This window comes from Cherax quadricarinatus, chromosome 4, assembly GCF_038502225.1.
Source record: "Cherax quadricarinatus isolate ZL_2023a chromosome 4, ASM3850222v1, whole genome shotgun sequence".
NCBI classification, from domain to species: domain Eukaryota; kingdom Metazoa; phylum Arthropoda; class Malacostraca; order Decapoda; family Parastacidae; genus Cherax; species Cherax quadricarinatus.
The window spans coordinates 53682433-53707453 of NC_091295.1; the positions used below are offsets into that span (position 1 = coordinate 53682433).

The following is a 25021-nucleotide window of genomic DNA, read 5'->3' on the forward strand; positions in this document are numbered from 1 at the left end:
TCCCTTAAGTCAATGTGACCTGACCTGACTAGGTTGGGTGCATTGGCTTAAGCCGGTAGGAGACTTGGACCTGCCTCGCATGGGCCAGTAGGCCTTCTGCAGTGTTCCTTCGTTCTTATGTTCTTATGTTCTTATAAGTACAGGTCAGCTATAGATTTCATTAAGTCTAAGGGAGGGATCCCAATCATATGTAGCATCTTGCCTAGAAGGGGAGTAGGAAATGAATGGTTGTCTAGGGCAATTGGTGTAAATTGCTGGCTAGACAGATACTGCAAGGAACTTGCAATCCCATTCATTGACAACTGGAACAACTTTTATGGCAAACATGATATGCATGCAAGGGATGGGGTACATCTCTCTGGGGCTGGGGTGGTAGCACTTGCAGACTCGATTGAGAAGGCCATTGGTGAAATGCCTATGATTTTAAACTGATGGAAGATAGAGGTATGGGTGTGTGTGGGAAACAAGCAGGTTGCAACACTTGGGTTGGAAACAGTAAATGTATAAAAGACATTCAGCATGAAGTTATAAATAAAGACAATAGATCAGGTCAGCAAACAAAGGGGGACAGCAGAGGGCAGCAAGGGACTAGCTCCCTTAAGGTTTACTATACTAATAGCAGGAGTGTAAGAAATAAGATAGATGAGCTAAGATTAATTGCAAGTGCAGGAAACATAGATATTATTGCTATAACAGAGACCTGGCTCAATCTGAAAGATAGAGAGATGCCCTCTGAATGTCACATACAAGGCTATAAATTATTCCACACTGACAGGGTCAACAGGAAAGGTGGTGGAGTAGCGATGTATGTCAGAGACAATTTAAATTGTTGTGTTAGACAAGATATTAAATTAGAAGCGTCAGCCACTGAATCTGTTTGGTTACAGCTTCTCGAGGGCCGAGAAAAACTAATTTTGGGTGTGATTTACAGGGCCCCAAATCTTGATAGGGAGTGCAGTAAACTTCTATGGGACGAAATTCGTAAGGCATCTACATACGAAAATGTTGTGCTAATGGGAGATTTCAACTATAGACAGATTGACTGGAGCAATTTGACAGGAAATTTAGAGTCAGGTGACTTTCTTGATACGATCCAGGATTGTTTTTTAAAACAGTTTGTGACAGAGCCAACTAGGGGAAATAACCTCCTTGACTTGGTTCTTGCCAGTAGGGAAACACTAATTAATAATCTTGAGGTTAATGATGAGCTTGGGGAAAGTGATCACAAATCACTCAGTTTTAATATATCATGGAATTCCCCTAATAATGGCAATCAAGTCTCCGTCCCTGACTTTCGCTTGGCTGATTTCATAGGACTGAAAAATTACTTAGGTGGGCTGAACTGGAATGACCTGACTAAGGGTCAGGTAGGTGGTGATGGTTGCCGATATGATGCTTTCCAGGGCATAGTTCTAGCTGCTCAGTCAAATTATGTTCCAAATAGGGAAATCAGATCAAACAAAAATGATCCTAAATGGATGAACAATAGATTAAAATATCTGATTGGTCAAAAGAGAGGCATATATAGGCAAATCAAAAGAGGAGAGGGGCAATTGAGAAATCGATATATTCAGTTAAAGAGAGAAATAAAAAAGGGAATTAGAAAAGCAAAAAGAGATTATGAGGTTAAAGTTGCAAGAGAATCGAAGACTAACCCAAAAGGATTCTTTCAGGTATACAGAAGTAAGATCAGGGACAAGATAGGCCCACTCAAAAGTTCCTCGGGTCAGCTCACTGACAGTGATAAGGAAATGTGTAGAATTTTTAACACATACTTCCTCTCAGTTTTTACACAGGAGGATACCAGCGATACTCCAGTAATGATAAATTATGTAGAACAGGACGATAATAAACTGTGCACTATTAGGGTCACAAGTGACATGGTCCTTAGGCAAATAGATAAATTAAAACCTAACAAATCCCCAGGCCCTGATGAACTGTATGCAAGGGTTCTAAAGGAATGTAAAGAGGAGCTTAGCACACCTTTGGCTAATCTTTTCAACATATCACTACAAACTGGCATGGTGCCAGATAAGTGGAAAATGGCAAATGTGATACCTATTTTCAAAACAGGTGACAGGTCCTTAGCTTCGAACTATAGACCAATAAGCCTAACCTCCATAGTGGGAAAATTTATGGAATCAATAATTGCCGAGGCAGTTCGTAGCCACCTTGAAAAGCATAAATTAATCAACGAATCTCAGCATGGTTTTACAAAGGGGCGTTCCTGCCTTACGAATTTATTAACTTTTTTCACTAAGGTATTTGAGGAGGTAGATCATGGTAATGAATATGATATTGTGTATATGGACTTCAGTAAGGCTTTTGACAGGGTCCCACATCAGAGACTATTGAGGAAAATTAAAGCACATGGAATAGGAGGAGAAATTTTTTCCTGGATAGAGGCATGGTTGACAAATAGGCAGCAGAGAGTTTGCATAAATGGGGAGAAATCAGAGTGGGGAAGCGTCACGAGCGGTGTTCCACAGGGGTCAGTGTTGGGCCCCGTGCTGTTCACAATCTACATAAACGACATAGATGAGGGCATAAAGAGCGACATCGGCAAGTTTGCCGATGACACCAAAATAGGCCGTCGAATTCATTCTGACGAGGACATTCGAGCACTCCAGGAAGATTTGAATAGACTGATGCAGTGGTCGGAGAAGTGGCAGATGCAGTTTAATATAGACAAATGCAAAGTTCTAAATGTTGGACAGGACAATAACCATGCCACATATAAACTAAATAATGTAGATCTTAATATTACGGATTGCGAAAAAGATTTAGGAGTTCTGGTTAGCAGTAATCTGAAACCAAGACAACAGTGCATAAGTGTTCGCAATAAAGCTAATAGAATCCTTGGCATCATATCAAGAAGCATAAATAATAGGAGTCCTCAGGTTGTTCTTCAACTCTATACATCCTTGGTTAGGCCTCATTTAGATTATGCTGCACAGTTTTGGTCACCGTATTACAGAATGGATATAAATTCTCTGGAAAATGTACAAAGGAGGATGACAAAGTTGATCCCATGTATCAGAAACCTTCCCTATGAGGATAGACTAAGGGCCCTGAAACTGCACTCTCTAGAAAGACGTAGAATTAGGGGGGATATGATTGAGGTGTATAAATGGAAGACAGGAATAAATAAAGGGGATGTAAATAGTGTGCTGAAAATATCTAGCCTAGACAGGACTCGCAGCAATGGTTTTAAGTTGGAAAAATTCAGATTCAGGAAGGATATAGGAAGGTACTGGTTTGGTAATAGAGTTGTGGATGAGTGGAACAAACTCCCAAGTACCGTTATAGAGGCCAGAACGTTGTGTAGCTTTAAAAATAGGTTGGATAAATACATGAGTAGATGTGGGTGGGTGTGAGTTAGACCTGATAGCTTGTGCTACCAGGTCGGTTGCCGTGTTCCTCCCTTAAGTCAATGTGACCTGACCTGACTAGGTTGGGTGCATTGGCTTAAGCCGGTAGGAGACTTGAACCTGCCTCGCATGGGCCAGTAGGCCTTCTGCAGTGTTCCATCGTTCTTATGTTCTTATGTTCTTCACTGGGAATCGGACCCGGACCCTCGCCGTGTGAAGCGAGAGCTTCTGCCACCAGGCCACCAGCCCTACCTCTCTGCTCCCTGGGATTAGCAGAACAGTAGGGCGTGTGATAGCCGAAATAGGAGATGGAATAGGAATCCAAAGAACCCTGGCAATTAATGTGTTAGGCAAGGTATGGAGAAAGGCACGATTAAAGCTTGCCGACTCACTCGTCCCGAAGCTTTGAGGAAGACGTAAGTGAGAGACAATCTCACGACTAACAGGAGAAGAGGTAATGACTAGCGACTCGCGCCCAACCGGCGAAGAAACTCTCAGAGATGTGTTCAAGAAGAATGGAACCGCCGACAAGAAAAAAGACAATGGTCAGAGATGTTGCAAGCAAGGAGACAGCCAGCAGTGAACGGCGCCACTAAAGTTCACCGATTCGATCCCAAGCTTTGAAGAAAGAGTAGTTGAGGTTCAGTGGAGAGACCAAGGAGGGGTGACTATAGATTAAAAGACTTCAACACCTTCCCCCCGCCTCCCGATGCAAACACTAATTTTATTTTTTAATTAATGGCTAATTTTCACTGTATTATATTGACCAGTGACCACAACAGCGTGATAGTTTAAGAGAGTTGGGCTTTGGTCGCTACTAGACCAGAATCGGATATCCTTTACCTCAATGCACGCAAAAGGGATATTTGCGCCGTCACTAAATTTTAATGCATGATGTGAATGATGGGGTACACTCCACTTCCAGTACTTACTTTTGTTGAGGGCGGTAGGGAAGGAGGTGCTTCATGGCTCGCCCGTATTTTGTGTTGCAGCATCTTGCTTCCTTGTGCTCTCTGTAAGGAAAGACACTGTTAACATCATTTTCAGCCATTCTTATTGATGTGTACATACCTCATATGGTAGCAAGAGACCCAGGAGCTAGAGATCAAACTCCATCCCCAAGTTCAACCCCCTAGGAAAGTATGAGTTTTAGTTCTAAATTCTCAAGACTACTAGCAGCCGTAGTCAAGGAAATAAAAAACGACGGTTTAAGATGACAAGTGGATAATCAGACAATATTCTGAAGCGAAACCTTTATTAAACACAAAGAAACACCGCTAATAAAGAACCTATGTGGCTCTAGAATTTTTTTAAGGGGGACTCTTGGGGCCTCACTGGTTGAATGGGGGGGGTCGCTGGTTAAATGGGGTGGGGGGGTCGCTGGTTAAATGGGGGGGGGGGTCGCTGGTCGAGTGAGGAAGTTTGGGAGAACTCTTTGTGTTCGCAAATCTCACTGTTTTAACTGACATTGTATATTACAATTCAATTAAAATAGCAATGTTTTCCAAAGATACGTTTTATTCACACTTTTTAAGATTGAGAAAACAAAGACCCACATCAAAGAATGTGAACAATAATTACATGAAACTGCATCAACATATAACTTACCATCAAAATAAGGACCTTATTAATGTAGTAATATAACTTACCATCAAAATAAGGACCTTATTAATGTGGTGATATACAGGAAAATAATAATTATAATAACTATAATAACAAAATAAAATTAAGCGTTAAACCCGAAAAGGTGGATATATAAGACCATAACAGATTCATTCTACCCTCAAATAAAATGTTCAGGGCCAACTGGACAACAGCAGTGTGAGTCGTCTCATGTTATAGTCGGAACTAAAGGTATCAGTCATCACACTCAACATTCAGACTTTTGGCTCCCTTTCCAATTGATAGATATTACTGCAACATAGCTTGTTTTGCTGACACTACTGCTGTTCCTCAAGCAAGCTTTAGTCGCAAGCAGGAAAAGCTACGTTCCCAGGCTGCAGAATTAACTGTCAAAGTTACGCTGGTGCACACAAGCTTATGCAGATCTATTGTATGGAAACATATGTTGTGAGCATAAGAGCAAATTCCAGTGGAATTGTGGCAGTATGACCCTGTTGTTTCTCTCTCTCTCTCTCTCTCTCTCTCTCTCTCTCTCTCTCTCTCTCTCTCTCTCTCTCTCTCTCTCTCTCTCTCTCTCTCTCGACACCGCACTTGATATACTCGACACTTAAATTTTCCTCTTTGACAGTATAGTTAAATGCCATCTCCAGAACATATGATTTCTCTAGAAATGAATCATCTTGAGGATTGTAGATAAATGGTTCAGAGAACCCACAAGTTAATAAATTAGACACATTTATCTACATTCCTGTCAGACACAGCAACATCTTGGGATCTTAATACAGGGAATTCTTCACTTGCCTAACCTTTAGGCATAACCTACTTCCATATTTGGATTTGTCAAACGTGATAACGCCTACGACTGTTTTACCTCACCTGCCTTCACTATATAAGCCACTTCTTCGTGCATATGCTGTGTTCCTTTCTAAATTGATGGACTGATTATATCGACTCAACGCTGAGGGACTGATTACCTCAAACTCCTCCTGTTCTTCACCATTCTTCTTTCTATAGACTGATGAAGTCACTCTGTGGTGAAACATTTATTATCTTGAGGACTAACTAATGTCGAACCTTGTAGTATGTTGCATGAGCTGTTGGAAAATCACCTCATGTCAGGAAAGCAAGCACGTGAGCAGAATTCATTAGATGTAGACATTGTTTGACAATATCCAAGATGAGAATCAACACTGAGCTCCTGTAAATGACGTGACTGAGAGCGTTGTCATGCTTCTTGTTGCACAACAATGTCAGCTGCTTCATACAATTGAACTGCATCGTGCCAGAGACCCTACCATGATTTTTAACGGACTGACTTAACAAGAGTGACTCAAGAAATCGTAATGACACGATTGCAAACAAACCATACCCCCGGCCGGGATTGAACCCGCGGTCATAGTCTCAAAACTCCAGCCCGTCTAGTGGCTAACGCGACGGGCTGGAGTTTTGAGACTCTATGACCGCGGGTTCAATCCCGGCCGGGGGTATGGTTTAACAAGAGTCATAGCAGAAGCCAGCTGGAGGTGAGGGGACTGATGGTGGTCAGACAATGACTCCGATCCTTGTCAAAGGAGGTGACCAAGCTGACTTGAATAACTATAGACCAATATCTAACTTACCACTGCTCTCGAAAATCTTTGAAAAATTAATTCATAGACGGATCTATTCCTACCTCGTCTCACACAACATATTAAACCCTTGTCAATTTGGATTCAGGAATAATAAAAGCACGAATGATGCTATCATACACGTGCTAGAACTAATATACACCGCACTCGATAAGAAAGAAGTCCCGCTGGGCATTTTCATTGATTTACGTAAAGCTTTCGATACAGTTGACCATGAACTGCTGTATTCCAAATTAACGCACCTTGGTATCAGAGGCCACTCCCTCAACTATCTAAAATCATACCTTAGTAACAGAACTCAATATGTGTATGCAAATGATGCAAACTCTTCCACCCAACCAATCACAGTAGGAGTCCCACAAGGAAGCGTCCTTGGACCACTCCTCTTTCTCATCTACATCAATGATCTGCCGAATGCATCACAGCTACTCAAACCCATATTATTTGCAGATGACACTACATATGTCTTTTCCCACCCAAACACGGTCATACTAGCAAACACAGTCAATGCCGAATTGCAGAAAATATGTGCCTGAATGACGACTAATAAACTTACCCTGAATACCGATAAAACCTATTTCATTCAGTTAGGAAACAAAGCTGCAAATGATCCGATTAACACAACGATAAATGGATCATCAGTCACAAGACTCACAGAGGGAAAATTCCTAGGTATCCACTTTGACAGTAGCCTTAAGTTCCGGACAAAAATACAACAAATCACCAAGAAAATCTCCAAGACTGTAGGCATACTATCAAAGATAAGGTACTACGTTCCACAATCAGCTCTCCTGGCACTGTACCATACACTCATATACCCTTATCTTACATATGGAATTTGTGCATGGGGATCAGCAACATCTAATCACCTAAAACCCCTCATAACCCAGCAAAAGGCAGCAGTAAGAATGGTAACGAATTCCCACTCCCGCCAGCATACTCCACCAATTTTTAAAAGTCTGAATCTACTCACCATTAAGAACATCCATACTTATTCATGTGCCTACTACATACACAGAACAATACACGCAAATATAAACCCTCCACTCAAACTTCTCCTCACCAGCTTAACAGGACACATGACCACAACACAAGTCACAAATCTCTTTTTGATATACCTCGTATCCATATCACACTATGTAAAAACTCTATGCACATAAAGGGCCCTAAAATATGGAATTCATTACCAGAATATATTAAAGTAACCCAGTCTGAAAATCAGTTTAAGACTCATTTCAAAAGCCACTTAATCACCCGAGACTAAATGCTAAATATTCAATACACACATTCTCACCTATGTATTCCCACATCATAACTTCAACAATCACTTTGAACCTCTTATCCATTGTTGACAGGAATATAATTGAATCATTGTTTTTCACAATAAGCATTTTAGACTATATGAATATATCCTTTGTCTTATACAAATTTAATTCACTTAAAATTAATAACCTACTGTTCAACTATGAAATAATTACTGTCCTACTGTACAACTATGATAAAATCCTTAGTGTTAAGTAGTCTGTAAGCCAATAATGTTAAGTTGGCCCATAATGCCTTGGCATAATAGAGGCTCTCTTTGTATTGCAACCCACTATTGTAAATATAAAATCACAATGTACTGTTTGCAAAATGATCATGTGTGCCTCCGATGAGTGAGTCATGACATGTCGACTGCACTAGTCTCCTGGTATTGATTACATGCGGAACACAGTCTGGCCTTGAAAATCTCCCTGTTCCCTGCCAATACTTGGAGAAGGTCGCTTGCATCAGCCTCCTGTGTCGTTATTATACCTTTGATATACCTTCGATGAGTTCCGAGAGTTTTTCTACTTCAGGAGCCCAGTCTTGTGCCAGGCTCGTCTGGTGCTTGCCTGGTCTACCAGGCTGTTGCTGCTGGTGGCCCACTGACCTACATTGTTGTATTTGTCAAGGAAAGTCGCCTGACAAGGGTCTTAGTCTTACGCTCAGCCGTTTTTTCTGGAATGTGGGGAAGACATAGCAAGAATATGTGGAATGTGGTGTCTAACCTATCTGGTAATCTTCGGACTTATTGGCTAACCACGGCTGGACTCAATGTTTTAATTAATTACTGTAGTTAGGTTTGAGTGGACATACATTTACCTTTGATATACCTTTGATGAGTTTCTAGAGTTTCTCCACACTTGGTCCCCGGTCTTAGGCCAGGCTCGTCTGGTGCTTTTCTGGTATACTAGGTTATTGCTACTGGCGGGCCGCTAGCCCCCATATCCATCACAGCCTGGGTGATCTAGCACTTGGTGGAGGTGCTTCCCCAGTTTCCTCTTGAAGACTTCTACACTTGTACCAGCAGTTTCTGATATCTTCTGGTAAGACGTTGAATATCTGGGACCAGGGATAGTGACTGTGTAAGCCACACGCTGATTGGACAGTAACTGCGTCAACTTCGCAATGATTGGACAATAACTTCACCCGGATTAGACAGTGAACGAGTCAGCTTCACTCTGACTGGAAGGTGAGTGAGTGCTTCTCACTCACCAAGTATAGATAATGACTTTTTGACTCACGAAATCAGAATAACACGATTGTAAACAAACCACGGTACGGGTGGGATTTAAACCCCCCACTGACCTGGAGTTTTACGACTCACTAGCCGTGGGTTCAAACCCCATCTGTTTCCTGGTTTGATAATAACTTTAGCTTCATCCCAGAGTCTGGACTAGAGTCCATCTCAGTGTGAGAAGTGTACGAGTGATGCTTGTAGTGGTCCTATATTATTGATGAGGGAGAAGAAGAGAAAGAGAATAAGAACAAGAATTCTCAGTAGTAGTACTAGTTCCAGTAACCAGTTACCAGTAACCAGTGTACCAGTAGATGACTCACTACCAACCATCTCTGCGTGAATCACTGTCTGTATTCATATTGTTGCTGACCACAGCAGTATTCAAACACCCCCCTCACATATGGGTACTGGGGTTAGTCTTACGTGTGAGAGCAAGGTGGCAGGTCGCGGCTGTTTGGCGCTTCCCACATTATCCGTAATATACGTACTTCCAGACTACGTGAGTATTTCTTTACCCTATCCACATGTTCGAACCCCACATGATAAATGGTGGCAAAGGTGTGGGAGCATGGATTTAAGCTTTTTAAGGGTATTTCAAGACGTTAGAAGACTGTTTGTGAGTAGCCGGTGGGTCAAAAGGTGAACCATAGCTAGCCACTTACCCTCATCACCAGTCATCCCACCGCTGCCACCATTTATCATGTGGGGTTCGAACACGTGGATAGGGTAAAGAAATACTCACGTAGGCTGGAAGTACGTATATTACGGATAATGTGGGAAGCGCCAAACAGCCGCGACCTGCCTCCTTGCTCTCACACGTAAGACTAACTAACCCCAGTACCCATATGTGAGGGGGGTGTTTGAATACTGCTGTGGTCAGCAACAATATGAATACAGACAGTGATTCACGCAGAGACGGTTGGCAAGCCGTTGCAGAAAGACGTTTCTGTGGCTAGTGTGCTCACTTGAGTGTTGTTGTTGTCCCTTGTGTTTCAGATTGTGATCCCATCCTAGTTGACAGTAATCAGTGCATTGTAAGAAGTTATTTCTCGAGTAACTTCCATATTGTTAACGTTTGTAAGTGAAGTTTATAGCTGATACCTCGTGTCACTGTGTGCGACTCAGATTGAATATCAGCATTGTTCACCGTGTTCATTTCTTTTCTCCTGTGCTTGCAGTTTGAGATAGTAGATTCGTTCTCCCTTGCTCATATTGTGTGTTATAGCATTAATTTTTTTCAACCGGGGGGAGTCATCCACTCCACCGAGTTTGTTCATTCCTCCAGTAAGAAAGAACCGATCCCTTGTGTTCTGGTGATTCGATTCCTGCTCCAGGAAGATCTTATTCTTACTGTGAAGCCACCAGCACCCATCAGTGACTTTGTCATGAACCAAGAATTACTGTATCGAACAGCCGAGTTGGGTACTCCTAGCAGAAGAGTATACCAGTTAGTAATTCCAGAGTCACTAGTAAATGTAGCCTTACAGCTAGTTCACGATGTACCAGGTGTTGCACACCCTGGTATGGATCGTTCAGTAAAACAAGCCAGATTGAAATACTTTTGGCCTCGTATGGCAACTGATATTTCTGAGTATGTTAAGAAATGTAGTGTCTGCATGCAACATAAAGGTAATGCTAATGGCCCTAATCCAATCCAAGTGTATCCAACTACTAGCGAACCGTGGGAAAGAGTTGCGCTAGATTTGTTAACTAATTTCCAATGTTCCCTCCAAGGCAACAAACATCTGTGTGTTATGGTAGACCATTTCACCAGATATTGTGAGGTAGTTCCTATTGCAGATAAGACTGCCGAGACAGTAGCTAAAGCGTTTAAAGAACGCATTATCTGCAAGCATACCACCCCTAAGTCCCTAGTAACAGATAATGGAGGTGAATTCTGTAATGAGATTCTTGAAAATTTGTGTACCTTGTACAAGATCTCTAAATCCACCATTGTTCCTCATCATCCTGCCAGCAATGGGTTAGCTGAAAGAACCAATAAAAAAGTACTTGATGTCTTGAGAGCCACTATCAATCCCAACAGTGAAACTTGGGATGAAGTTATACCTGATGTGTAGTGTGCTATAAATTCTGCTTACAATGTTTCTATAGGTGACACTCCACATTATGCATTGTATGGTGTAGATAAACGTTTGCCTTATGAGTTGCTATATTCTAATCCGAAACCAAATTACAACCCTGATGATTTCATAGCAACTCGTACCAGCTTAGCTCAAAGTGTTTTTAGAAGAATCCGTGAAACACTTCATAAATCAACAGCAGAATTTACAAGAGTCGCAAACACTCGAGCAAAGCCATCCAAAATCAAAGTAGGTTCGAGAGTTATGCTGACTAACTTTAACAAAACGTCTGCAATGCCAAAGCTTGATCAAAAGTTTGTTGGTCCTTATCGAGTAGTTGAACATATCACTGGTAATAAGTATAAGGTTAGAGAAATTAGTACTGGTCAGTATAAAGAATCGCATTTAGATCATATGAAGTTAGTATGTGATGATAATGATGTTCCAACCCAGACTAATGTGACAGACTCTGACAATCCTCCTGATCCTGTACTCTCTTCCTCTGATACTCAGTCAGACGATCAACCTGAGTGTCGTTATTCCCTACGTACACGACAGGTATTGAGAAATCCTCAAGTATCATTTGTAACTTCCAATTCAGATTTGCCTCAAATACAGCATGAGTTAGCCAATGCTACAGAGTTTGATCCTCCCAGAGATGACACCCATTCTGCATATGTCAATCTTACCCTAGCAGAGTTGGGGTTAAATGTAAATAACCTGTATAGATGAATAAATACAGTATCAACTTATCAGTATTCAAGAATTTTTTTTTGTGTTCACGTTCTCTCCGAATTCTGAGAGTTAACAGTCTAGATTTGAGTGCACCGAATCTGCCTTTCTGTTAAACACTCTTTCTTTGTATATATTCCTTCCTCAGAATCCGTAGATCACATGAATACAGATTGATCGATCAATTTTTTTTATCACTTCTATTGTGTAATCCCAACGTTGAGTTTCATTCGATGAGTTGTGTTATATTATTTCTTGTATTGCATTACAGTTTCAGCTCCGTAAGCTTCCATTCCAATGTTCTACTTATGTATGTTATAATGTTCTATTGTTGTGTACTTTGACATTGTATAGTATCAGCCCAAGCCGTATACCTGCCATCTCTAGTTTGTATTAGTTGTATGTCGGGACGACATATGTTAGCGTCGCCGAGCTCTCAGTAGTAGTACCAGTTCCAGTAACCAGTTACCAGTAACCAGTGTACCAGTAGATGACTCACTACTAACCGTCTCTGCGTGAATCACTGTCTGTATTCATATTGTTGCTGACCACAGCAGTATTCAAACACCCCCCTCACATATGGGTACTGGGGTTAGTTAGTCTTACGTGTGAGAGCAAGGAGGCAGGTCGCGGCTATTTGGCGCTTCCCACATTATCCGTAATATACATACTTCCAGCCTACGTGAGTATTTCTTTACCCTATCCACGTGTTCGAACCCCACATGATAGAATAATAATAAGAAAAAGAAAAAAGAAAAGAGAAGCAGAAGAAAAGAATGAGAAAAAGAGTAAGAAAAAATAAGAAAAAGAGAAAGAAAAGGAATAAGAAAAAGAATATGAAAAAGAATGAGCAAAAAATATGGAAAAGAAGAAGAGAGAAGATTATTCACATTACTAACTTATGAAGGGTTAGTAACCCGGGCTAACCCATTGTGGCTTATTTCCACTGTCATTCTCAGGTGCCCAGAATGTGATCCACACTAACCTAGGAACTCCTAGAAACCTATTTACTGCTAGGTGAAGAGCAGGAGCAGGAGTTAGGTTCTTGATCAAACGAACTGGAGGTGCCATTACCTTCCTCTGATCAAAGCTAAGTATATATATATATATATATATATATATATATATATATATATATATATATATATATATATATATATATATATATATATATACATATATATATATATATATATATATATATATATATATATATATATATATATATATATATATATATATATATATGTATATATATGTATATATATATATATATATATATATATATATATATATATATATATATATATATATATATATATATATATATATATATATATATATGCAAAACAACCACTCTGAAAGAATAGAGAAATTCCAAGCGCTTTCGTGACTCCTCACATTATCCTTGATAATGTGAGTAGTCACGAAAGCGCTTGGAATTTCTCTATTCTTTCAGAGTGGTTGTTTTGCATATTCTGAAATCACCTGTTTACTGTGATCTTATTGCATATATACATACATACATACATATATATATATATATATATATATATATATATATATATATATATATATATATATATATATGTGTGTGTGTGTGTGTGTGTGTGTGTGTGTGTGTGTGTGTGTGTGTGTGTGTGTGTGTGTGTGTGTGTGTGTGTGTGTGTGTGTGTGTGTGTGTTGCGTATACATTTGCGGATACGCATCTGTGCTTACGCACAGAAATGCATATCTCTTGGTGTAGAGTAGTGTACATACGCCCTTATTTACATCCTAGTGAGATTAACAAGTTAAGGAAGCCTAGAGAGCAAATGGATGTGTCAGTTAAAAATAGGAGAGGAGAGTTATTAAATGGAGAGTTAGAGGTATTGGGAAGATGGAGGGAATATTTTGAGGAATTGTTAAATGTTGATGAAGATAGGGAAGCTGTGATTTCGTGTATAGGGCAAAGAGGAATAACATCTTGTAGGAGTGAGGAAGAGCCAGTTGTGAGTGTGGGGGGAGTTCGTGAGGCAGTAGGTAAAATGAAAGGGCGAAGGCAGTTGGGATTGATGGGATAAAGATAGAAATGTTAAAAGCAGGTGGGGATATAGTTTTGGAGTGGTTGGTGTAATTATTTAATGAATGTATGAAAGAGGGTAAGGTACCTAGGGATTGGCAGAGAGCATGCATAGTTCCTTTGTATAAAGGCAAAGGGGACAAAAGAGAGTGCAAAAATTATAGGGGGATAAGTCTGTTGAGTATACCTGGTAAAGTGTATGGTAGAGTTATTATTGAAAGAATTAAGAGTAAGACGGAGAATAGGATAGCAGATGAACAAGGAGGCTTTAGGAAAGGTAGGGGGTGTGTGGACCAGGTGTTTACAGTGAAACATGTAAGTGAACAGTATTTAGATAAGGCTAAAGAGGTTTTTGTGGCATTTATGGATTTGGAAAAGGCGTAAGACAGGGTGGATAGGGGGGCAATGTGGCAGATGTTGCAGGTGTATGGTGTAGGAGGTAGGTTACTGAAAGCAGTGAAGAGTTTTTACGAGGATAGTGAGGCTCAAGTTAGAGTATGTAGGAAAGAGGGAGATTATTTCCCAGTAAAAGTAGGCCTTAGACAAGGATGTGTGATGTCACCGTGGTTGTTTAATATATTTATAGATGGGGTTGTAAGAGAAATAAATGCGAGGGTCTTGGCAAGAGGCGTGGAGTTAAAAGATAAAGAATCACACATAAAGTGAGAGCTGCCATAGTTGCTCTTTGCTGATGAGACTGTGCTCTTGGGAGATTCTGAAGAGAAGTTGCAGAGGTTGGTGGATGAATTTGGTAGGGTATGCAAAAGAAGAAAATTAAAAGTGAATACAGGAAAGAGTAAGGTTATGAGGATAACAAAAAGAGTAGGTGATGAAAGATTGGATATCAGATTGGAGGGCGAGAGTATGGAGGAGGTGAATGTATTCAGATATTTGGTAGTGCATGTGTCAGCGGATGGGTCTATGAAAGATGAGGTGAATCATAGAATTGATGAGGGGAAAAGGGTGAGCGGTGCACTTAGGAGTCTGTGGAGACAAAGAAATTTGTCCTTGGAGGCAAAGAGGGGAATGTATGAGAGTATAGTTTTACCAACGCTCTTATATGGGTGTGAAGCATGGGTGATGAATGTTGCAGCGAGAAGAAGGCTGGAGGCAGTGGAGATGTCATGTCTGAGGGCAATATGTGGTGTGAATATAATGCAGAGAATTCGTAGTTTGAAAGTTAGGAGGAGGTGCGGGATTACCAAAACAGTTGTCCAGAGGGCTGAGGAAGGGTTGTTGAGGTGGTTCGAACATGTAGAGAGAATAGAGCGAAACAGAATGACTTCAAGAGTGTATCAGTCTATAGTGGAAGGAAGGCGGGGTAGGGGTCGGCCTAGGAAAGGTTGGAGGGAGGGGGTAAAGGAGGTTTTGTGTGCGAGGGGCTTGGACTTCCAGCAGGCATGCGTGAGCGTGTTTCATAGGAGTGAATGGAGACAAATGGTTTTTAATACTTGACGTGCTGTTGGAGTGTGAGCAAAGTAACATTTATGAAGGGATTCAGGGGAACCTGCAGGCCGGACTTGAGTCCTGGAGATGGGAAGTACAGTGCCTGCACTCTGAAGGAGTGATGTTAATGCTGCAGTTTAAAAACTGTAGTGTAAAGCACCCTTCTGGCAAGACAGTAATGGAGTGAATGATGGTTAAAGTTTTTCTTTTTCGGGCCACCCTGCCTTGGTGGGAATCGGCCAATGTGTTAATAAAAAGATAATCATGTAAGGGTTAACCTTTCTCTCAACGCCACTCTAGGAACAGAACCACAGGAAATGTCAGGTGGCAGTGACGTTTTTTAGAGGAGACATGATGAAACAACGGGAGTGAGAGCAAAAATACAAACATGATCTACAACTTTCACGTTTCTTGGTACAAGAGAACATACACACTTAGCTTCCTGTCTTCTATGGGAAATGTTTGTGTGTGTACACTGATATCGCCTCTCCATTCTTCCTAACCCTGACGACCGGAAATATCTAGAAAAATAGCAACAGGCACCATTAGTACATTGCTGCTACTGCCCCACCATGACCACCATTACCACCATTACCACATGAAGCTCTTCAGGGGAGCTCTAACATTGAAAAAATATCAATAAACCTTTTATCTTCTACCCCAGTTTGAAGTTATCTACTTGTAAATTTGTATTTACTTATCTGTATATATACATATACATATATATATATATATATATATATATATATATATATATATATATATATATATATATATATATATATATATATATATATATGCAATAAGATCACAGTAAACAGGTGATTTCAAAAAATGCAAAACAACCACTCTGAAAGAATAGAGAAATTCCAAGTGCTTTCGTGACTACTCTTGTTTCATAAAAAGCAGTTTTGACAATAATATGAATATTTCCTTTGGTTTATATAAATTAGATCCATTTATAATTAATAGAATTTGGGAAGAATTTAATAATACACTGGACAAATAGTTTTTAAATTTTCTTGGGTAGAATAGCTTGGTGGTGAGTTGTGCAAAGGATCTATCCAAGTTGGCTCGCCGCGAGTCACGTGTTTAACCGTTGTGGGATCTGATAGTAAGGTGCTGGCCGGACCCCTTATATAGCTTCCTTGGATGCTTCACTTTCCTAGTTCCTTGATAATGTGAGTAGTCACGAAAGCGCTTGGAATTTCTCTATTCTTTCAGAGTGGTTGTTTTGCATATATATATATATATATATATATATATATATATATATATATATATATATATATATATATATATATATATATATATATATAAAGATAGATTGATAGATACACTCTGTATCAAAGTTCACAATACTTTACCACGAGACTTGACCTGCGATAAGTATGGGCGCTTAGCCGACGCTAAGCCGTGTTACCTCATACCCCCGGGCACCATACCCCCGGGCACCATACCCCCGGGCACCATACCCCCGGGCACCATACCCCCGGACACCATACCCCCGGGCACCAAGCTCGTTTTGAAAGTTATTTCATCGAATCCTGCCACATGCAGTGGAGAACGAAAGAGATTTGAAATGCTTGGCAATTCGCAAACAGGCGAAATTATTTATAAACATTGTCTCTACGTCCACAGCAGGACTCGAACCTGTTAACTCTGTATATACGCGAAACGAATATAGGGTCTTCGCTCGTGTGGGCAGTACCATCTTCATTCAACCAAGAAAGTCACTGCTGCCTAGGCCAGGTTTGACGACGAGCTACCTGTGATATACTTATGACCTGTTTCAGGGATTTGTCTACCCTAACAACACGTCCCTGAGGTCAATCTTGTTGATTTTCTCTCCATCTAGGCTTTTTGCTGTTAACTGCCCGCTGACCCACATAGCCATCACAGCACTTGGCGGACGTCAGTGATACACTTCCTTGTCAAAGCTTTGTTTACTTACTCTCTGGGAATGTATGGTAGGAACTCTCAGCCTCACTCACTTCAAGGCGACGGGTGTGACCTTCATCCTAGTGAAGGGCTCTTGATTCAAGCAACTGGAGCTATTAAATCAAGCCTGATTACCTCCCATTCCCCAGATGCTGGTATGATTCATGCTCAGTTAGAGCTTCCCCGTAAAAATAAAGGCAATTATTAGCCTATATGCTGAAAAAAAGTAATTACCAGAACCGAAAGAGCCCGGGTACGATACCCGGGCAGGACGAGACGTGAGGGCAAGTCTCGTTACAAATGCTGTCGGTCTTCACCTAGCAGTAAACACGAGCCTAGGAGCTAGGCGATCATCCTTCATGGGGTACAATCCCTGAGGATGTTTTCTTCGCATCCTTAATCCTGCAAAATATTTCAGAGTTAGAGAAAGAAGAATGTGTACTGGAGGGACTTGTGAAGAGTGTGTACTGGAGGGACTTGTGAAGAGTGTGTACTGGAGGGACTTGTGAAGAGTGTGTACTGGAGGGATTTGTAAAGAGTGTGTACTGGAGGAACTTGTGAAGAGTGTGTACTGGAGGAACTTGTGAAGAGTGTGTACTGGAGGAACTTGTGAAGAGTGTGTACTGGAGGAACTTGTGAAGAGTGTGTACTGGAGGGACTTGTGAAGAGTGTGTACTGGAGGGACTTGTGAAGAGTGTGTACTGGAGGGATATGTGAATAGTCTGTACTGGAGGAACCTGTAAAGAGTGTGTACTTGAGGAACTTGTGAAGAGTGTGTACTGGAGGGATTTGTGAATAGTGTGTACTGGAGGGACTTGTGAAGTGTGTACTGGAGGGACTTGTGAAGAGTGTGTACTGGAGGGAATGTTGAAGAGTATGTACTGGAGGGATTTGTGATGAGTATGTACTGGGGGGACTTGTGAAGAGTGTGTACTGGAGGGATTTGTGATGAGTGTGTACTGGAGGGATCTGTGATAAGTGTGTACTGGAAGGATTTGTGATGAGTGTGTACTGGAGGAACTTGTAAAGTGTGTACTGGAGGGTCTTCTGAATTATGTGTACTGGAGGAACCTGTGAAGAGTGTGTACTGGAGGAACCTGTGAAGAGTGTGTACTGAAAGACAGTTAGAAGGCTGGAGGGACTGTTGGAGAGTAGGTACTGGAGGGAGTGTTGGAGATTATGTACTGGAGGGAGTGTTGGAGATTATTTACTGGAGAGAGTGTTGGATACTATGTACTGGAGGGAGTGCTGGAGAACGTGTGTTTATGGAAGTGTCTGAAGGAACGCTAGAGAGTACATGCTGGAGGGTGTGTTGGGGGAGTGTTGGAGGGAGTGTTGGAGAGAGAGCGTTACAACGCGTGTTCTAGTCAGTGCCCGAGGACTGTAAGAAGCTAGACTTCACACAGTCATGATGACATTGCAGCATCTTCGATCAGTCATGTTCCCTCATGGTCCATTCTGTTGCGTCCCTCCTTCATACCCTCCCTCATAATCTCCTTCATACCTTTCCTCATACTCTCCCTTACACCCTTCCTCATACTCTCCCTTACACCCTCCAGTATGCTCCATCTCTTTTGCTTCCCTCTTCCACTTTCTGGTACTTCTCTTACTATACCCTCCCTAGTCGAAGGAGTAGCTCTAATTCTATGGATCAAGAGCCCTTAACCTGCGTCAAGGCACTTTCCATAAAGTGACGTAAGGTTCAAGAGCCAGCTGGCATGAAGTCACAGTCACGTGATACAAACAAACAATGGAAGCCTCAAATATGGATGGATCTCGGCTTAATGTCCGCGACAAGAAGCCTTTGTTTGGCGTACCATTTGGCTTGTTTGGTGTGATATTCTCCCTGTTTGGCGTGATCTTTGGCTTGTTTGGCGAGACATTTGGCTTGTTTGGCATCATGTAAACGGCGGCAAAGTTTGTATATTGTAATTTCAGCAAATGTGCTATCTTTCCGGTTTATGTATAAGCTCTATATCCTGCTAGAGTCTTTGTACAGGCTATACATCTCTATACATCTCTATATCCAAGCTCTATATCCAATTTTTGCCTTTATCCACTTCTGCATCCTCTTTTTGCCATTATCCGGTTGTATATTTCCTATTAACCCTATGTTTCGTTAATATCCTTGTACAACTACTTTAAGGTATTCATTGGTAGGCGCTAAACCAGTAGGGCTCAAGCAGCACCTGGGAAAAATGGACAGTAAACAACAACAGTGATGTAGGAGAATGCATAGTGAGAGATGGTAATTCCCAAGTGATAGTAACTCCAGCTCTGGTGGAACATCTGTCAAACTGCCTTAGCTGATGAATCCTTCACGAAATGCTTGACGACATCCTCATCGCGGTACTAAATTCAACAGTTGATGTAAGAAATTCATCCTGTGTGATTGAATATGACAGGGAAGCATATGGGTGGCTTTTTGTTTGCACTGTGAGGCTATCATGTAGAGATGGGCAAGGAAGGGATGAATTAGACGCTTGTGCAACACTCGGGTATCTTTATTGTGGATACCCAAGTGTTCTACAAGTGTCTCATTCATCTACCTGTTGGTTCTGTGAACCAGTTAACTACATACAAGTAAATAAATAAGTTTATTTAGGTACAGGTACACTTAAGTTGCACAAATTTAATACACTACAATTATACATGGTAACATGTGTAAACTGTGAAGATAACCCCCAAAAATCAGATGAAGTGACTTATTTCCACTGGGATAATTGGGGGCACTGGATTCCATTGGGGTTCATTGGGGTCCAGTGGGGTCCTTGGGGAAGCGTCATACTACCCAAGAATAAAAAAAATACAGTTAAAAAAAGCGGTACTTACACCTTGGTGTGCTCCACATCGAGATGGTCATCAGAACGCAAACGGTACGTCTCTTCGGCATAGAGTGCATCTCCGGGCCTCTTCCTCGACTTGTTGGTGCCGGAGGCGTTGCTGGGGGTGTCGGTAGCGCCATCGGCGCTGGCTGCTGCTGTTGCGTGGAGCCTGGGAGATGCAGCATCGAGACCATGGTTAAGAGTGATGCTGCCACCGGAGCCCCAGTTGTTCATGATGGAGAACCGGTGGGAGGTCTGGGGAGGAGGGAAAGACTGTGGTCAGTCAGAGGTAAGACGGAACAGCAGTCAAATTAAAGACAACAATCAAAGTGAGGGTTACAGTCAAAGTAAGGACAGCAATCAAAGTGAGGACAGGAAGTCAACTTTCGACAGGAATGAAAGTAAGAATGGGAACGTAAGTTAGAGTAGGAATCAAATTTTCAACAGGAATCGAAGTGAGGATAGGAAGTAAAGTTGCGACAGGAACAAGAGAATAAAAACTTAAGTTAGGACAGGAATCAAAGTTAGCAAAGGAACTAAAGTTATGCATGACAAAGCAATATATTGTTAAGTAACCTTACAAGGTAGAGAGATACCAGGTACTGGAGTTTCTTACACACAGGACTGGAGTTTCTTACACACGGGACTGGAGTTTCTTACACATAGGATTGGACTTTCTTACACACAGGACTGGAGTATGTACCAGCAGGTACTGGACTTTCTTACATACAGGACTGGAGTTTCTTACACACAGGACTGAGTTTCTTACACATAGGATTGGACTTTCTTACACACAGGACTGGAGTATGTACCAGCAGGTACTGGTGTTTCTTACACACAGGACTGGACTTTCTTACACACAGGACTGGACTTTCTTACACACAGGACTGGAGTTTCTTACACACAGGACTGGACTTTCTTACACACAGGACTGGAGTATGTACCAGCAGGTACTGGAGTTTCTTACACCCAGGATTGGAGTGTGTACTAGCAGGTATTGGTATCTTCTTGCACATTTTAGCTCCCAGGATGCCACCCACAGTAGTGTGCTATCACACATGTATCTACTTCTACGCTAGGTAAGCAAAGGGCAGCAAAAGTTTAAGGAAGCTTGCCTTTATAATTCTCCGTGCAAAGAATCGAACCCAGCAACTTACGATTGTTAGTCAAATGCTATCACCAGTGAGACGGTTGAATCTTATGGGTATTTCAGACTTATTCATCTTTCTTGTATATTCTGGTAATAGATTATTATTTAATTAATTATTATTATTTTATTATAGTTTTATTATTATTATTTTTATTATTAAAGGATACAGGGTAGGGTTGAAGGCATCTGTTAAATAAAATTAATTGTACTCGCTTTCTTTCTTCCTCTCTCTCTCTCTCTCTCTCTCTCTCTCTCTCTCTCTCTCTCTCTCTCTCTCTCTCTCTCTCTCTCTCTCTCTCTCTCTCTCTCTCTCTCTCTCTCTCTCTTTCTCTCTCTTTCTCTCTCTCTCTCTTTTTTTTACACAGGGTTTGACAAGGTTAAGGATCCCTAGCTTTATTGACAAGCTAAGAGCTGTTACCTACATCAGCTCATTTGAAAGCATTTTTATTGCTATGAGACATACAAGTAGGGAACAGGATGAAGTTGGAGCCATCTGTGGGCCAGCATTTTCATTTGATCAACTGACTTTATCTCGTTGACATCATTATGCTGTACGAATGTGTTCCATACTCGAGTCATCCTGGGTATGTATGATCTCAGATGGAGTGATGTTCTGGAGAAGGGTACAGCCAGAGTGAAGTTGCTGCTTTCTGCTCGTCTTGTGGCATAAAACCTTGTTTCACGCTGTCCTCGAAGTGGATCCAAGTGTGGTACTTTGACAATATTGGCCTTGTACATAACAGTAAGGCCACCCACATCCCTCCTGTGCTGAAGGCTCTGCTGAAATGACAGATCTATCCAGGATAGGTCCAGGCGAGAGATGAGACGTTTTGCTCTGCTCTCTACTCTGTCAAGCAGTTGCAGATGAAAGGGGGGAGCAGGCAAACCAAGAAAGTGGAGCATACTCAAGGTGTGAGCGTACTTGTGCCTCGTACAGAATCTTGCAACCCCTACTGTCAAGCAGATGTGAGATACGGCGAAGTGCTGTAAGCTTCCTGGCTGCCTTGTTTGCTAGATTTACAACATGGTTCTTCATGGTTAGTTTGGGGTCAAATTTCACCCCAAGGATATCAACTTCTTCTCCAGGTGCCAACACCCTCCCATTCATCCTTACTACTGCACCAGCATTACCATCATGGTGCCTAGAGACGATCATCATTTGCGTTTTCTCAGGTGCAAATGTTACTTGCCATCTATTTCCCCAAGCTGATATAGCTCTTAGCTGGTGATTGATGTAGCATAGAGCAGCTGGCATTTCTGCTCTTGGATAAGTGAATGTCGGTGTACAATCATCTGCAAATGCATGTGATTCTGGGATGAGATGAAGAAGGTCGTTGAAGTAGACATTCCATAACAATGGTCCCAGCATGCTTCTTTGTGGAACACTTGCCCCAATAGGATGTCTTGCTGATTCCGTTCCATTGAGAACTACCCTTAGAGATCTACCGTGAATGTAATCACTAAGGAGACATGGCGTAGAGCCTGCAATTCCCAGTGCTTGAAGTTTTGCTAAGAGGCCCTGGTGCCACACCCGGTCGAAAGCGCCAGCAATGTCTAGTGCTACCACACAGCTGACTTTGGATTCATCCAGTGACTGGTGCCACTTAGTGGAGAGGTTTAACAACAGATCAGCAGCAGAGTAACCTTTCCTGAAGCCTGCCTCTCTCTCTCTCTCTCTCTCTCTCTCTCTCTCTCTCTCTCTCTCTCTCTCTCTCTCTCTCTCTCTCTCTCTCTCTCTCTATCTCTCTCTCTCTCTCTCTCTCTCTCTCTCTCTCTCTCTCTCTCTCTCTCTCTCTCTCTCTCTCTCTCTCTCTCTCTCTCTCTCTCTCTCTCTCTCTCTCTCTCTCTCTCTCTCTCTCTCTCTCTCTCTCTCTCTCCCTCCCTCCCTCCCTCCTTTACACCGCCTAATACAAAATTCATTGATTTCCTTCCTATCCAGTCGTTTTACTCTAGAGATTTTATGAACTATTTCAGCTGTATACACCACGATTGAATCGAAAGTTTGAAAGAGAGAGAGAGAGAGAGAGAGAGAGAGAGAGAGAGAGAGAGAGAGAGAGAGAGAGAGAGAGAGAGAGAGAGAGAGAGAGAGAGAGACAGACAGACAGAGACAGACAGACAGACAGACAGAGAGAGAGACAGAGACAGAGAGAGAGTAATAGCAGTACAGTTCCATCCATCTCTCTACACTAGGGAGGCTAGCAAGGGCTACACTACTACCACAGTTCCTGGTGTTGATTGAGGAGTCACCAGCACGGTTGAGCAACATCTGGTTGCAAGATTTAATGATCATATTTTCCTATTGTTGCTGCCTCCCACTGTAAACAAACACTATTATTTTTTTATTATTTATATTATCATAATAATTGTTATAATTATCATTACTAATATTTTTATAATTATTATAATTATCAAAACTACTATTACAATTATTATAATAATAATTATTATTATTATTATTATTATTATTATTATTATTATTATTATTATTATTATTATTATTATTATTATTGTAAAATTATGATGACAACGATGATGATAACAGGTAACATGGCTTCATCCAAGGAAGGGAAGGGTAACTCCGGTTTCTTGGATCAAGAACCCTTTACGAGCATCAGGTCAACCTCCCTCCTCCTCCTCCCCTCGCCCATCAAAAGAAGTGAATACCAGAGACTCACAACCCAGGGACCCAAGTTCCATCCTGGGGGCGGGTGGAGACGCTGAATGTGTTTTCCTACACATCTGTTATCCAAGGTCACCTAGTAGGAAATAAGTACCAGGACCTTAGTACACTGCTGTGGCTGCTATCCCTTGGTGGCCCGGTGGTCTGGTGGCTAAAGCTCCCGCTTCACACACGGAGGGCCCGGGTTCGATTCCCGGTGGGTGGAAACATTTCGACACGTTTCCTTACACCTGTTGTCCTATTCACCTAGCAGCAAATAGGTACCTGGGTGTTAGTCGACTGGTGTGGGTCGCATCCTGGGGGACAAGATTAAGGACCCCAATGGAAATAAGTCAGACAGTCCTTGATGACGCACTGACTTTCTTGGGTTATCCTGGGTGGCTAACCCTCCGGGGTTAAAAATCCGAACGAAATCTTATCTTATCTTATCCTATCCCGTGAAATTGGTACACAGTTCAGTCTCGCTTTACAGCAGCTCACTTTACAGTGCTTAGCTTTATAGTGCTTCACGTTACAGCACTTCACTTTACAGTGTTTAGCTTTATAGTGCTTCACGTTACAGCACTTCACTTTACAATGTTTAGCTTTATAGTGCTTCACGTTACAGCACTTCACTTTACAGTGTTTAGCTTTATAGTGCTTCACGTTACAGTACTTCACTTTACAGTGTTTAGCTTTATAGTGCTTCACGTTACAGCACTTCACTTTACAGTGTTTAGCTTTATAGTGCTTCATGTTACAGCACTTCACTTTACAGTGCTTAGCTTTATAGTGCTTCACGTTACAGCACTTCACTTTACAGTGTTTAGCTTTATAGTGCTTCATGTTACAGCACTTCACTTTACAGTGCTTAGCTTTATAGTGCTTCACGTTACAGCACTTCACTTTACAGTGTTTAGCTTTATAGTGCTTCACGTTACAGCACTTCACTTTACAGTGT

The 25021-nt window shown here is 41.6% G+C and overlaps 1 protein-coding gene across 7 annotated transcripts in view; it reads right to left on the reverse strand.

Moving 5' to 3' along the window:
- LOC128684504 (ATP-binding cassette sub-family C member 12) overlaps nucleotides 1-25021 on the reverse strand; it is a 359115-nt gene that overhangs the window by 72070 nt on the left and 262024 nt on the right. For all 7 annotated transcript variants that reach the window (XM_070096813.1, XM_070096837.1, XM_070096820.1 and 4 more), the window contains 2 exons: nucleotides 20259-20506; nucleotides 4304-4384 (listed from right to left, as the gene is read on the reverse strand). In XM_070096813.1, coding sequence (XP_069952914.1) covers nucleotides 4304-4384; nucleotides 20259-20485 — 308 coding nt within the window. In that variant the 5' untranslated portion in view covers nucleotides 20486-20506. The remainder of the gene's footprint in view (nucleotides 1-4303; nucleotides 4385-20258; nucleotides 20507-25021) is intronic.